The following is a 15,890-nucleotide window of genomic DNA, read 5'->3' on the forward strand; positions in this document are numbered from 1 at the left end:
AAGTAAAATGCTTCCCTATTTTTTCCCTCTGAGAGAGAATTTCAGCAATCAAGTTCCTCCTCTTGTTTTATCAACCTTTTCTTATCAGCCCCTTCAATCCGCTGTTCACATGACCGGTAGTTTAACCAAAGTGAGGAGAGATTAGGAAATATTATGATGCAAAGAAAGCAGTAATTGATAATCAGTCCCATCTTGCAAAAAGAAAAGGAAAAGTTTGATTGAATCCTGATGATGGGAAAACTTCTAAGGTTTGTAGAAAGTGAATGTCAGAATTCCTGCATCCTAAAAGGTGGAAGGTGCAAGTGAGCGTGATGGAGAAACGGAGGCAGATGACTGAAGAAAGGTTAGATAAGGAAGGTGGAGTGAAGCGTCTTAAAAACAAGCCTCCTGTCTGTCTCTCTGTTGTTCGTCCACATCCTTTTCTGGTTCGGCTTCGTGGGTACAGCTAGGTTCTCCTCCGGGCCAGGGAAAGCCTCGGGCTCTTCATGAAATATTCATCCTCGCCGTGAGGAGACGTGAGGAAAGTTACATCGAAAATTAAAAGGACCAAACAAGGAAAGAGGCTGGGACACAGTCAGAATGACAAATATAGTTACCAAACAAAACTTTTTTTGGTGGGTGAAGGCTGGTCAAAGCTGTGAAACTGTTGCTCCCACTAGGAATAAAGCAAGTGTTGCAGAAGAGAGTTTGATAGGATGAGCTTCTTTGGCTTCATCTTCAGGAGAAAACAGTTCCTGCAGCGGTAAAGCTGAATGTTTAATGTGGAGCAGAAACCGTAAGCGTTTTTTTTTTCTTTATTCCTAGAAAACATTCTGCTACCAGCATTAATCTGCTAAAAAAAATCTCCCGTGAAGCTCAAACTTAGACGAGAAAGAGAGAAAATGGAGGACTTTTTTTTTTTTTTTTCAGTTTTACATGGCAAACACAGAACCAGACTCTGTGTTTGCTTTTCCAGTTTTGGAGTCTTGGGTATCAGGAGAGCAGGAGCTGGCAAAGCTCTGAGTTTACATCCAAAACATGAGGCGGGAACAGCGGCCCGAGTGTGGCTGGCTGGTCCCAGACGGTGAGCGGTGAAATTACAGCCGGGTCCAGCAGAGAGAGACTCGGTCAGCTCCGTCCGGCTGGTTCGATTACACACACACAGATACACACTGCGACTACTGGGATAGTTTCCTTCAGTGTCTGACAGAAATCACCCAGTCTTTTAGATTTGTCTGCTTTTATCCAATTTCAAGTTTCCCCTTGAAAAAACTGATTGTATATGGATGCCCTTTTAAGGAGGGGTGAATTTTACTTTTTTGTTTGTTTGTTTTACATCATGTAATGATTTCATTACCTCATCAAAACCATACCTGGAGTGCTGCTTTGATTGATTCTTTCATGTTTGAAAGATGTCCCATGGCAGCCATGCAGCTGAGTGGGGGAGCTGAGTGACTCCCCCACTCAGCTCCTCCAGACTAGCGACAGCAGAGTAATTGTCAAACACACCCAGCTGATGTGCATTTCCACGAAAACTTTATCTTGGTTTTTATTTTATTTTTAAAATTTTCTTCCTCTAGTGGCTTTTATTCAGTGTTTTAGACAGAAAGGTAACAGGCTGTGTTGTGATGACTTGCTGGAGGTGGAGTGTGTGAAAGAGCATGTGCTTCTTAAAGGCCAGTTGTCAATTGGCCTATTCACATAGACCAATTTCAAGTCCTATGAGATAAATATGACTCTTTTAAGTCATATTTGGTGTGTATGCAGTGCATTTATAGCAACTGAAGGTAACACAGTTACTTGATTGTGCTATAAAAGTTGCAGTAGCTTACTTAAATTCAAAGTTTTTCAAAGAGTTGTAAATGGGGATGGATCTCCTGTAGCAGTCTGTGTTACAGCGAATTTAAAGAAGCCTCCAACTGAAGACACTGTTTTTCTATGACAGTCCATTTAAAGATACTTACATTTGTATGTATTTTCAGGTTTTAAAACTAATCATTTTTAGAATAATTTCCTCTCACAATATTGTGCTTTTTTTAGAAGAAGCAAATCAGATTGTATTTAATCCTCATTTTTTCTAAATATCAATTGCTGAGAAAACTTAATCACCTTTATGATTAGACAGCTGACTCATAATCAGTTTATTTCTTCATGTTGTCTAAAAGGCTTTAACAACAAAAAAGCCATTGACTTCACATGTCAGCATCAAAAGCACCCAATGTTTAACTTTAAGTTACTTTGTAAGTTTTGAATTTGAGTAAGTGATGAAGTTAAACTGCTTTATATATTTTTCTATTATTTATATCACTTTGAAAAAAAGATCTCTAAAAGAGGATAAAAATACTAATGTACTAAAACCCTGTAGCAAAAACACAGGTTTCTTCTAACACTATCAGTTTGGTGGTGATTTCTGTGTTTTCATCATGAAAACACCTTCAGACTGTAACTCCATTCCGAACCTGTGCTCAGGTGTTTAAGATTTACTGCTAAATCTCACGTCCAACCTGGTTTTGGCTTTCCAACTGTTCAAATGTGGCCCATTTTTGATCAGTGCTTAAAATGATGTTTAACCGCTTCCTTTATTAATCCACAAAGGCAATGGCTCTCCTGAAGCCCCCAGTTCTCACCCCATAAGGAATAAGCGTCTATATAAAATGACTGCTCGAGTACGAGTGTAAAAGGACGTTAGGATCTCCATTTGTCTTCCTCCGAATGGCCTATCAGTAAACACCTGCTAATATCATCAGAGAGCAGACAGTGATGGATGAAAGTCATTCTGCTCAGATGGGAGCAGTACGGCTGATTGGCCTCTTCGACACCAATGAGCATATTGGCCAAAAATGACACTTTAACGAGCTCTTCCCTGCGTTAAGTGCTGCCCGCCGGCCCCTCATCCCTAGCCGCCGCCTGGCTGACCCTGGCCCATGCTCCCCCCCAGAGCCCTCCCTCATATCCATCCCCTCCCAAATGAAGGCTGCTTGCTTCATTGGCTGACAGATCAGACTGCCATGGAGACAGCTCATTAGTGGAATAATGAGAGCCACACGTTGTCTTGTTATATCATCTCTGTATCGACATATTTGTGGCTGGAGAAAGAACATGTACTGTGTGCATAAAGTAGATGATGATTAACACAGGATTATGGCTTAGGGAGGTCTTCTGGCTTCAGAGGGTTTGCTGCTCGGCTCAGGTCCCTTTTAATGCATCGCAGTTCATTTGCATCGGCCAACTAATTGATTATTTGTTTAAGGAAGTTTCAGCTGCCATCAGCTATTAATTATGGAATCAGTTTTCTTTCAGGTTTAGGCATTGTGCACTGATTTATTTTCTGACAGAACGGCTGCATCAAAATGATTCACAACCTCCAGGGATGACGCTTGTATCACCTTTAATTCTTTTTCAGGATATTTTTTTATGCCTGCAGAAGGGTTCATGAATGATGGAGGTGATTATCACAGAGACAGAAACAACTTTAACACAGAAATACATTTTACACTTTTGAGCTGCTTGCCTTCGCAGAAATCTACTACCAGTGTACTAAGACGATGAATGAAAACATGTTGTTTCTGTCACCGAGCACTTGAGGGCGATGTTGTCCATATGGTTTTTCTCTATTATTCTGTGGAAAACGTTACCTTTACTGTCTTGATTTAAAATGTAAGACTTTTAGTATTTCAAGTGTATGAATTTTTTTTTTTTTTTGAAAAATAAACTTAGCACGTGTAGTTTTTTTTTATCATTGTTTATATGTTTCATGTTAAACAGGGATCTAAATTTCTGTCTTTCTTAACAAGTTAGTGTTTGTGCATTGCCTTTAATTATAGTCTTTGTTTTCAAATAATGCTATGAATAGACTTTGTGGTGTCCAACCTAATGTTATTTTATCTTGCCTTGAAGCTACAGTTACCAGGTATTACAGCTTACAGTTATTATCATATAATATTGGTGAAATATTTGCTTTATGAATTATCATTGATAACCAGAGAAATTACACTAGTGAAATTCTCTCTGTTTTTTGTACTTTGAGATGCCACTTTGATGAGGAGGTTTATATTTTGCATGGATATCTGGTCTTCTTGCAGACATAATTTAATATTTTTATAACACTGAAAAGACATCTCTTTCACATCCACTTTCACTTCGAGATGGAAATTGTGACACTGAGGCCATCTGCCCCAAGATTAAAATCTGCAAGTGAAAAAGCATATCAGTTTTTAAACTACTACTCTCTTCCTTGTAGGCTGTTGCGCTTTATTTTAATTTTTGAAAGAACACAACATGTACACATAGGCTCTGGCATGCCATAACTTCTCATATAAATATTTATGGTGGGGCCACCATGGCCAAAAATACCACAACCATTTTTTTGATTCCACAGCTGTGTGTAGGTCCACAGCATGTTGAAAGTCCAGCACCTTCAAACTAACACACAGTTGGAGTTCTTTACTGCAATCTAATTCTTTATTTCTATTTTATTTATTAGTATTTCTCAAATTAATAAAAAAAAAAATCTAAAAAACCAGTGTAAGGAAACCTAAGACGGTTGATGAGAGCATCTTAATTTTGTCCTAACAGTATCTCTAATTCATTCCAAAATATAAATTTATGTTGACAATTAAAATTGTTTTTATTGAAACAATAGTTTAAAAAGATACAACCCAGGAGTTGTATCTAATTGAATTTATATAAAAACAGATGAAAGCTGGGGGCTTGGGGAAAAACAACATTTTTGGTTTCTTTTTTTGTTTTTAATATCTGCATTTTTATACTTTAAAACTATTTTAAATGTTTGAAAAATGAGTGGAGCTTTTAATAACTTGTGGAATTTGATGTTTATGGAAGAAACACTGTGATATGCTGTGATCCCAGTCAGAGATGCAGAATTTAAAGTTTACAGGTTCATCCTCAGAAGCTCCAGTGCCTAATTTAGGTAAATCATTATTTCTTACATTTGTTTTCTTCTCAATGAGTTCTCCTGATCTCAACATGGCATGTCGAAAAATTATGAGGTTTGAAAGGCACTAAATTGTGGTTTTGACATTTCCTGAAACATAGTTGTTAAAGTAAAAATATAACTCTACCATAGTGTTCAATACAGCTCTGCTCATCTGGAGTTTCTCAAGGAAAGTATTTCTGATTCATTAAATCACACAAATCTTTTCTGTCAAAATCATTAGTTTGCTTATTAAGTTGTTGACACTAAATACTAATCTCTCTCATTTTTTCATGATCTTTATTTTTATTTTTTTACAGTTGTAACATTGCACCCTGGGACTTTCCAGTTGTGACTCTCTCTGGTAGGTTTGTCATACCATAAATGTGTTTCTCAGTGGTGACATGACAAGCCACAAAACAGTGGAAATAATGCACAGGAAAATGTTAAAAGTCTACAAGTGGAGGGCTGTATTGAGTAGATATAGGATATTTTTGGGCACCATGACTAGGACCCTGCTACTGTCAAGAAACTGAAACTTATTTTCTAGAATTTACCAGTAAATTTACAGAATTTAAATACCACCTTCATGGCTACTTTTCAGGTTAACGACCCAAAAGAGACGCTTTGAGGATGCTGCAGGTTTTGTTTATACGCATGACTTCCAGGGTTTTGTTTTTCCACAGAATTCACTGGTTATGTAATTTATCTGTATTTTTCCAGAAAATAATCTGTCTGCACGTCTATGTGATGTATTTTGTGCTACTAGAAAGTAATAGTTTGCCTACGGTAAAGACAAAGGTAGCGCAAAACAGCATTCTGCAGCTGGAGCTCAAATAAACAGGATCCTTACTAAAAAGCTTTTAACGTGCCATTTAAACAGGCTAATTAGATATAGCTAGTATTTATAATTGTGTAAAATGAAGTTTCAGCTAATACGTTTTTTAAAGCACACCAAAACACTGAACTCATTAGCTTTGTCTCCGTGAATTAGCGGAAGTGACACAGCAAGCGCGCGCCTCCTACCGTTACGTCACGTCACGCGACGCAGCCGAGAAGCCGAGCGAGAAAAGGAAAACAAAACAAAAACATCAACAACAACTCAACTATTACATTTTAAAAGGAAGCACGTGCAGCCCGCGGACATGTCCGGCGCTTTGCTAACCCTCCTCATGGATGACATGGAGTCGGAAAGGTTAGTTCCAACCGCCGGTCACGCGCGTTTTACCGTTAATTCACCACGACTCCCCCACGCTAACGTCACTGAGTCATTAACGGTCACAAAGCACAGGTGATGGGCCCCTATTTCATCTCTCAGTGTAAGGAGCGAGTTTTTGTTTCGTGATTGGGATGGAAAGTGTCACATCCTGTTTACTTGTGTTTTTGTGTTCAAACGGTCATGGGCGGAAGAATGAGGAAGTAGCTGGTTGATGTAAATGAGAAGACAAGGATGAGATAACATGGACTCCAGAATCGTCCATAATTTTCTTAATGTGTGTTACAATAAAAAAGTACATTATTCTGACTGGCAGACGACTAAACTGTGATTGGTGTTGGTCATAGCTTGTACTAGATTATTTTTTTCGACATCTGACCACATGTTTTGCAGAAGCAGCAGCCCCACACTTAGATTGAATCGGGATGCGCCTCTGTTTGCACAACAAAGGACTCTTGGAAGCTTTCCCACTTCCACTGTGCACTGGTCTGTTGCTGTCCATCATCGCCCTCCTGCTGAATCTTTGCTTAAAAAAAAAAAAGTACTTTTATAACCCCTTTATTGCCACAACCTCATTCACTTGCTGCCAATCTTGAACTGAATCTGCGCTTTTGGCATCATTTTGTAGCACATCTTAAACATTTTCTTCAGTGCAACTTAGCCTTGCTTCCACTATACTTTTTTGCTTTCGTTTGCGATCAGAAATATTTCCAAACAGCTGATTTCGACTTTCTTGTAAATACAGAGTAGAATGTCTGGATCTGCTTTGAGGTCTCCTCCCAGAGGAACATTCGTGGGAAACCTATAAAGGAAGGCATCCTGATCAGATAACTGAACCACGTCAAGTCTGAAAAGTCTCATATACATCTAAAACTTCCTTTCATGTCAAGCCATAGTAATGCACTGTTAACTTTTGAGTTAAACACGGGCCAATTATATTAATCGCCGATATCAATATCAATCATTTTGTGCATTGCTACAATGAAACTTATTTTATTTAAGTTCTTTGCATCAAATTAATTTGCATTTAACCAATTCACACAGCTAACTAAAAATCAATGTGATGTCTTTTTTTTTTAAATTGAGCCTGCATGCAGTTTCCAAATACAAAATGTATGACTGCCAAATAATTAAGCCAGGACTTTCTGCTTTAATTTTTGTACAGAGCTTCCTTTCTTTTTTACTGTCACGTGTAACGTTAAAACACTTATTTAGAATATTTGGAGTCTGCACAAGTGTACACATTCATTTTCTTAATATTTTCTGCTGAAACGCTCATGTGATTGGTTTGGCTGTGTCAGTTTATCCATGGTGGTTGTTTTTTTGGGGGGGGGTTTTGTGACGCGTTTGCTTTTGCTTTTTCTAGGCCATGAATTTCTGTGAGGATGGAGGAAATTCAAATGAAGCAATGCTTGAGAAAGGTAAGTCACACGTCCTTATCTGTGGCGTGGTGTAGCTGCGTTAATGTATTCTAATCCTGGGATTATTTACAGAACATCAGCACATTCAGGATGTTAAAAAGGAGAAAGAAGATTTTGCCGTTTGTGAGCGAACTCAAGCACATGAAGGAGTGTCTCCTGAAGTGTCAGAGGCCAATAAAAGATCGTCCGCTGAGACGCATCAGTCCACCAGTAATAAGAGAGCCAGAGTCTGCTCTGAGGTAAAAATAATCCTCGATTAAATTTCTTAACCAACTTTTATTTTCTCATATTTCATCTTCCAAAAGCTGTGTTAATCTTTTAAGGTGGTCCTCATCAATAGTTCTATAGGCTTTAATGGTTTTTCACTGTTTTATTTTTGTTTTGTTTTTTTTGTCTTGTTTTTTTACTCTTTTTTTTATTATTAATTTTCATTCAAACAACCATGTATTATAAGTATTTATTTGTAACCAACAAATCAAACCAAGTGAGCAAAGAAATGGTTTAGAACGAGGAGCGATCCATAATAACTGAAGTGTAAAACTGGGATTACCACAAACTAACCTACAGAAAATTAAGAATACATGAAAAAGATGTAATGAAATGCCATACGATAACGATACATCCAGCCTAAAGACGCATTTTTCCAAACCATTTTAAGTGACAACAAGAAAGACTGTCTGGAATGAAAAGATTAAAAAAAAAAACGACATGCTATGTGGCGAAATATACTTTATCTGTATAGTTCAATGTGCTTATCTTCTTTTTGCTTTTGCGTTTGGTGGGCATTTATTTGAAAGGTGTTTGTTCTTTGTAGGTGAGGAAGTGTCTGACAGATGAGAGCCACAGGCATGAGCCTCTTCGCCTCGCCGTGGCTGGAGAAAAGGCCCACTGTATCCAGGAGAGATCAAGGCTTTCCTACAGAAAGCCTCTTTTCAGCATCTCTCACAGGATTTCAGACAAGAGAAACCCACCAAGTCTGGATCAGCAGGCTAATCACGGCGGCTTTAGTCAGCTCAGCTTCAGCAGCATCCTTTCACAGAAGCTCCAAAGTCCAGAAATAAACGGCCAAAGTGACATCCTCACCGCCACAGAGTCCTTGGGTCAGACATCAGCAACAGAGTCAAACCTTTACCCACTGATTGAGAAAATGTTTTTCATCCTCAATACCCTGAACTCCAGCATGACTCAGCTGCACAGCAAAGTGGACTTGCTAACGCTGGAAGTCATGCGTATAAAGAAGCAGATCAAGCCTGCTGAGAGGACGGCAGACTTCCAGCCTCCTCCTGAATATCTCCTAACGAATGATGAACTCAATCAGCTGATGGAGCACACCTCCAGCGCCGGCGAGCTCAGCTGCCAGCTGCTTGTCCACCTGTTCCCAGAGCTGTTCAAAGCCAAGGAGTGCCCCCATGACTGCATGGCAAGCAAGAGAACGCTGGAGTCTCTGCACCTGCAGCTGATCCGGAACTACGTGGAGGTTTGTTATCCCTCGGTGAAAAACAACAGCGTCTGGCAGGAGGAGTGCCTCCTTCAGATCAATGACTTTTTTAATCGCTTCTGGGCACAGAGGGACATGGAAAGCGCTCGGCTCATCAAGAAGCAGGCGGTCACTGGTGATGAGATGAAAGTGGAGCTTCCTCAGACATATCGCTTCATTAATGAACAGGGTCAAATTCAGGAGGAGAATGTATCCCTGGATAACCAGCAGGGTAGCCTGCCAGTGTCCAACGACAGGTTAAATACTCAAGCTGCAGAAGAGCAGGACGACTTCTCCTCGCCGGAAGATTTTGTGATTTTCCTCATGCATCGTCTCTTCCCAGAGCTGTTTGAAGAGGGGAAAATTCCTGAAGTCTCCAGCAGTTACAGTAACGTGGGCCAGCTCATTCTGGACTCCGACAAGATGGAGATCCTGAGGAAGTACATGGAAGCAAATTTTCCTGATGTCCCTGAGGACAGCTGGCTTCAGTTGTGCATCCAGCATATGGAGGACACACTGGAAGGGCCACACAGCAATGGGAACGGGAGTGAATCCGACAACATCAACTACGATGGCTATGACCTGGCCGGCTTTCAGGAAGACCTTCCCGTCATCAGGGCTCCAGACGCCGGTGAATTTGAAAGACCTTGTCGCAAGTCCAAGAAGTCGCTGCTCGCAGCCGTGGATTTTGAAAATCTGAAGATTCCTCCACCTGACTTCAGCGTTCCCCAAGAGTACATCTTATCCAGGGAGCAGCTGAAGAGCAACTATGAATGTAGCTTGTCCATTGGCAACTTTGCCTCACGCCTGCTGGTGCTCATGTTTCCCGAGCTCTTCACCCACGAGAATACCAGAAAGCAGTACAACTGCAGTGGTTCTCTTGGGAAAAAGCAGCTTGATCCTGTGCGTGTGAATCTGATCCGACATTACGTGCAGCTGGTCTACCCCCGAGCCAGGAACGACAGAGTGTGGATGCTTGAATTTGTGGGCAAGCTGGATGAGAGGTGCAGGAGGCGGGACACAGAGCAGAGAAGATCTTACCTGCAGCAGCGCAAAGTTGGTGGCCAAGAGCTAGAGCAGGAATTTCTCTGCCACATCAACCACATCACTCCAGACGCTAGAGAGGATTCAGACATTCCTTCTTTACCTCCCGAGAAAAGCAGCAAAGACTTCTGTAAGATCCCCCTCGACAAACTGACCATTTCCCAACCGGACTTCCCCGTACCTTCCGCCTACCTATTATCGGACTCTGAGGTGCGGGAGGTCGTCCAGCAGAGCCTTTCTGTTGGGAACTTTGCCGCCCGGTTGCTGGTGCGCCTCTTCCCGGAGCTGTTCACTCCGGAGAATCTACGGCTCCAGTACAACCACTCGGGTGCCTGCAACAAGAAGCAGCTGGACCCGGTCCGGCTGAGGCTGATCCGTCATTACGTGGAAGCGGTGTATCCCGTGGAGAAGATGGAGGAGGTGTGGCACTATGAATGTGTGCCGAGCATTGACGAACGCTGCCGGCGGCCAAACCGCAAGAAGTGTGACATTCTTAAAAAGGCCAAGAGGTCAAACACTGTGTCATAGTTGCAGTATTTTACAGTTAGTCAACACGCATATAAGCTGAAACAACGTTCTTAAGCTCATGTTTTATCTTTTGCCTCCAGCAGCAGATGTTTTTAGGCTTTAGTTTTATTTTCTAATGTATTAAAAATGTTAAACCATTCTTGTTTATAAGTCAGAGCTGTCAGAACTTGTCTAACACATTTCTTTCATAAATCTAGCCTTAAAACCACATTATAACCACAGTAGTAGCTACAATTAAGAGTCACAATTTCTCTATTAGCAGTAATTACTGATGTAGCATCGTGCCACCAGAGTTTTAATAATAAAGTACTTACGGATGGGTCCATGAGTATTTGGACAAGAACATTTTTTAAGAATTTTTTTCTGTACGTCACAAAAATGGGTTTAAAATTAAGCAATTGGGCGAGATTCTAGGGATTTTCAAATGAATAACATCAGATTGAATTGTACTAATTCATTAACCAGATTGTTCGTTACATCTTGATAGTAGTTGGTTAGTTGGACCCTATTTTGCCTTCAGAACTGCCTTAACGCAATGTGGCATAGGCGCAAGAAGGTGCCACAGACAACAATCCTTTGGGATTTTGGACCATATTTTCCTAATAGGATCATGCAGTTGTACATTTTTCAGCTCCACATCCCATTAGAAATTGCATTCCAAAGATTCTCCGTTGGCTTGATTACAGGCAGCGGTGGAGGCGACTGGGATGCAGTGAACACATCATGTTCAAGAAACCAGTTTGAGAATTTGAGCTTTGTGACATTGTGTTTTATCCTGCCGGTAGTAGCCATCAGTAGATGGATACACTGTCATAAATAGATGGGAAAAATCAGCAACAATACTAAAGGTACTAAATCACCGAATTTGTGCCAAGAAAACATCCTCCATGCCATTACATCATTGCCACTTATCTGAACCACTAATGACAGCCAGGATGGATCTGTGCTGTTTTGTTTGTTCTGACTCACCATCTAAATGTCTCAACCTAAACTACTGGTTTCAAATTGCAGTCCTCGAGGGCCATAGTCCTGCAACTTTTAAATGTGTCCCTTGTCCTACACACTTCAATTAAATTCTTAAAACTGCCTCACAAGCATCCAGTGAAGCTCTACAGAGCTCTGCTAATGAGTTTTTATTGGAGCCAGGTTTGCTGAAGCAGAGACATCTAAACGTTGCAGGACTCTGGCCCCTGAGGAATGCAGTTTGAGACTGCTGGTGTAAACCAAGTCTCGTTTGACATGGTCACTTTTTTTCAAACGGTTTTGTCCAATTTTAGCAAATCTATTCTGCATAACTCAGCTGTAACCATTTGTCATTTGAGCTACTGTTGCCTTTCTTATCGTCTCAAACCAGCCTGCCCATTCTTCTGTGACATTTTTATCCACACAACCTTCACACACTCAACCATGTGACTTTTAAAGTCACTTAGATCCCCATTCTGATGCCCAGTTTAACTTGCCATTTGTGTTCAGATGAGATGAGGTTAGAATCTGGAAGAGGTGTACTTATTTAAGTGGCTAGTGAGTGTAAATTGTAACCTTAAACGTTACCCCTCAAGTTTCTATTATTTGGCGTTGTGTTTCTAAAATGCAGTCCAAACTAATTGTTAAATGATCAATCTTAAAACCATTTGTGGTCGTGTACAGAAGCAAAGCTCCTGAGTTTTGTCCTTGTCTAAATATTGATGGGCATATGACTGTACATTAAGCCTTCTTATAGAAGTGTATGTTATACTGGTAATTTAACATGACAATGGGTCATGATAACCTATTTCTAATAAACAGTTTTAAAAAGCAGTTGGGGTGTTTTACTTATTAGTGCTGTTGCGATACAACCGAAGATTTAAATTTGGGCCTGTTCTGACAGTGGACATACCTGGAAAACCTCCACAGGGAAGCATACAGATCATATGTATTGGATCAACTCCTTCTACACCACAACAGACCAGAGCAACACTCCCCTAATCATATTTACAAAATCCTGTGCTCTAATTGAAACACCTCTACAGAAGAGAAGAATAAGTTTTACACCTTTGAAATGCACCTTTATTGGCAAACAATATAAGGGGGAGAGGAGTAAATAAAACTTCTTTCACACCTTATCTATTTCTAACAAATACACTGATCACTGGAGAGCAAGTACCTTGAGGTGAATTTTAAATCCCACTCATGTGAGCACTTTTACCCCTTTTGTTGCAGCTTCATTACAAGTTCAGGGTTTGAAGGCTACATCCTTGGCAAGTTCAAGGACTTTCCATCTCCTTATGGACACTTTGTATTTATCTCCATCATTAGATTCACCTAAAACCTTTCTGGGGATGACTCTCATCAGAGTGACGGTGTTGGCTTCTTTGTTCTCTGACACCACAAGGTCCAAGGTGTCCCCAACTTTTACCTGGATAAACAAAAAAGTAATTTTTTTTTTCAAGAGCCCAGAGCATCAGAAGAAAGCATTATTCAACAGATAGTGACACGTACCGTTTTGCTTTTCTTGATTAGTTTCTGTCCATTTAGTCGGAGCTTGTTGCTGTAGAACGCATCCTCGATTTTGCTATTGTGAGAAGAGGAAAGTTAGTCTCCCTGTTGCAGTTAGTGCCCAGTTTAGATTTTTGGCTTTTTGTCACACGTTTCTGATAAAACACACCTTAATGTCAATAATAAAGGGAAAATTCTCCAAACCAACCGGGCTAAATGTGGAAGCATTTGCCCCCTAATCTCAATAACTGTCGAAGCAGAAATCTCCAGGTTGTTAAGTGTTGAGGTCCTGCTTCATGTTGTCAGACTGGTTGTTTTTAGGAACCTTCTTGATTCTACAAGTCAGGTAGTAATCAGACCTACTAAACTATGAAAATGTGGTTGATCACATGTGGCAGTTACAGTTTTTACAAATGAGCAGGTTGATTTTTTTCCTATTTAACTAAATCAGTTGAAAACTATATTTGTGTTTAAAATTATCTGAAAATTATCTAATTTAAAATTTGTTTTTTGATCTGAAACATTTGAGTGAAAACGGGGAACAAAGGAAAGTGGGGTGGGGTTTACAGCACTGCAAACATGGAAATGTTTATCATATAGGCAAAATTAAGTCTAACACCTAAATCCTCTGACTTACTTCCGTGCCAAATCCAAGCCAGCCTTTAACACAACGTCATAGCGGAAAGACGGTACATATTTCTCCATATCTTTATAGTCTTTAGGTAAATTGGGATCTTCATCTTCATAATCACTCTCCTCTGGATCATTTTCATCCTCTGAATCATCTTCTTCTTCCTGGGCTGTACGTGAAGGAGCTTTCTTCTTGCTTTTAAATCGCAGATGTTGCAAAGACCAGGTCTTGAGGGCAGGCCAGTGACCACCAAGTGCAGAGAAAGTCGAGCAGCCCCACAGCTGCCGAGTATGAATGGTTCTGGGGCACCACTCAGTCCTCCTAGGTCCATAACCAGCTGCTAGCAGGTGGCGAGGGTTCAACCGTCCAAACTGCCTCATAGCGAGTACCTGCAGCACCAGGCTTTGCATGCTGGAGCTCCAACCTGTCACTAAAACAAATATGCAAGATCAGAAAAGCTCTCGGCGTGATGTTCAATACTTCCACTGTCTAGGTTGCTGATCTGGTCTTGAAATGCTTACTTTCCTCTTTGAGCATCGATATTTTTGCCTTTTGTTCCAGATCGGGATTCAGCCTCAATGTCATTAAACGTTTTGTCATTAGTTCTGGACCATAAAGCTTTAGCCAATCCATTATAGTCCACAAATCAAATGTTATTGGACCTCCACAGGCTCAAACTCAAAGACAGAAATGAAATAGCCCTCCGAGTGCTCAAACCTAAAGAAGCAGCTCCAGAAAATGTACTTCTGACCAAGAACTCTTGAGCCTAATTTTTTTCTGGTTGTTATTGCACATGTTTTTGTGGTAGTTGGTAGTTTGTAGTTTTTATTATTTTAAAGTAGATATTCTTTTTGGGTTTTGATGATTAAATTGCAGTAGTACTCCTTTACAGCTCAATAGACTGTTACCTCGGCAACTCAACATCAGGTAGGTAAAAGACAATAACTTGACCTGTGAGGTCAAGTTATTGTCTTGACCTCACAGGCAGGTCGATGAGTTTTTTAAGAATATAATCAGACCGTAAACATGTTCATGTTGCACTTCAGCAACATTAATTTGAAATAGTTCTGAAAATAAGTAACCAAAGGCCTACGTTTAGCAGTTCTTCAAAAATAAAAGTCTTGCAAATTTCCATCAAGGTTTGTGTCACCTATGTCAAAGATTCTTACAAATATTCCTCAACCAATTGCGTAGAACAGTTGCAATAATTATTTTAAATAAATATAAATAATGCTTAAATGAAAATGTCTGAAGATGATTCACTTATTTTGAAATGTTACCGGAAGTTTCCTCTTCGTGCGCAATCCGTCAAAACAACAAACCTAAAATGATTTGAGTTGATGCGTTTTCTGACGCTGTCTAAAGCCCGTGTAGTTTTGTCCAATGATGTCTAAACGTTTCATACTCAGTTGCATATTAAGTAAGTCGTTTAATGCGGAAGTAGGTATTATTAGCTTAGCGTGTTTTTACTCGGGGCGCTCGTAAGTTACACGTGCAACAACCCAGGAGCTTTTAGTATTAAAACAACACTCTAACATCATTTTTAAAAGTAGATTAAACTGCATTGTGTTAAACACTCACCTAAGGAATAACCTTTCATTGCTCTGCGCTTCATCTGCTTTTCCGAGACTGGTATTTGTAGCAGCAGTTATAAATCTACTGCCATCTATCGCTTGGACTGGAAATTTCAGTAGTATTGCCTTTTCACCAAACAGACACCTCATACTATCAAAACAACCTCGTTTTCTCACAGAAGCAGTAAAATATTCCAACTCCTGCATAGATTATGAAGCGGCATTAAGAATATGCATCCATACTCCTCTCTGTAGGTTGAATCTCCTACAGCCAAATGCTTACAAGCACTCATTACAGCCCTGGATGTCATACTAATTTTAGTCATTTTGTCTTTTTATTATTATTATTATTATTATTATTATTATTATTATTATTATTATTATTATTATTATTGTGATCAAACAGCTCACAAGATTTTTGTCTATACTGACCACAAAACAATTTTTCAAAAAGTATTTTGGCTTGTTAATATAGACAGCTTTTTTTTTTTTTTTTTTTAGTCCTTCTAAAATGTGTTGATTTTCAGCCCATGCATATAAAACTGGGTTCACTTCAGTAACACTGCTGTTCCAGCGGTTTCCAGTTGATGGCAGGCTTAAGCTTTGGTTGGT

The 15,890-nt window shown here is 39.9% G+C and overlaps 2 protein-coding genes across 2 annotated transcripts; one reads left to right on the forward strand and one right to left on the reverse strand.

Annotated features, from left to right (window-relative positions):
- The first annotated feature begins 5,702 nt into the window (after nucleotides 1-5,702).
- Nucleotides 5,703-12,395, forward strand: bend3 (BEN domain containing 3). Its single transcript, XM_015043187.1, has 4 exons — nucleotides 5,703-6,107; nucleotides 7,495-7,549; nucleotides 7,622-7,788; nucleotides 8,364-12,395. The coding sequence occupies exons 2-4, from the start codon at nucleotides 7,498-7,500 to the stop codon at nucleotides 10,596-10,598; spliced, it is 2,454 nt and encodes an 817-aa protein (XP_014898673.1). The 5' UTR covers nucleotides 5,703-6,107; nucleotides 7,495-7,497; the 3' UTR covers nucleotides 10,599-12,395.
- A 226-nt stretch (nucleotides 12,396-12,621) lies between these two features.
- On the reverse strand, nucleotides 12,622-15,385 carry mtres1 (mitochondrial transcription rescue factor 1). Its single transcript, XM_015043188.1, has 4 exons — nucleotides 15,286-15,385; nucleotides 13,711-14,134; nucleotides 13,077-13,149; nucleotides 12,622-12,993 (listed from the first exon to the last, which is right to left on the reverse strand). Exons 1-4 carry the CDS (start codon nucleotides 15,317-15,319, stop codon nucleotides 12,811-12,813), a joined length of 714 nt encoding a protein of 237 aa, XP_014898674.1. The 5' UTR covers nucleotides 15,320-15,385; the 3' UTR covers nucleotides 12,622-12,810.
- Between the last annotated feature and the right edge of the window lie 505 nt (nucleotides 15,386-15,890).

This window comes from Poecilia latipinna, unplaced genomic scaffold, assembly GCF_001443285.1.
Source record: "Poecilia latipinna isolate Pla-1442-1.1 unplaced genomic scaffold, P_latipinna-1.0 Scaffold620, whole genome shotgun sequence".
NCBI classification, from domain to species: Eukaryota; Metazoa; Chordata; class Actinopteri; order Cyprinodontiformes; family Poeciliidae; genus Poecilia; species Poecilia latipinna.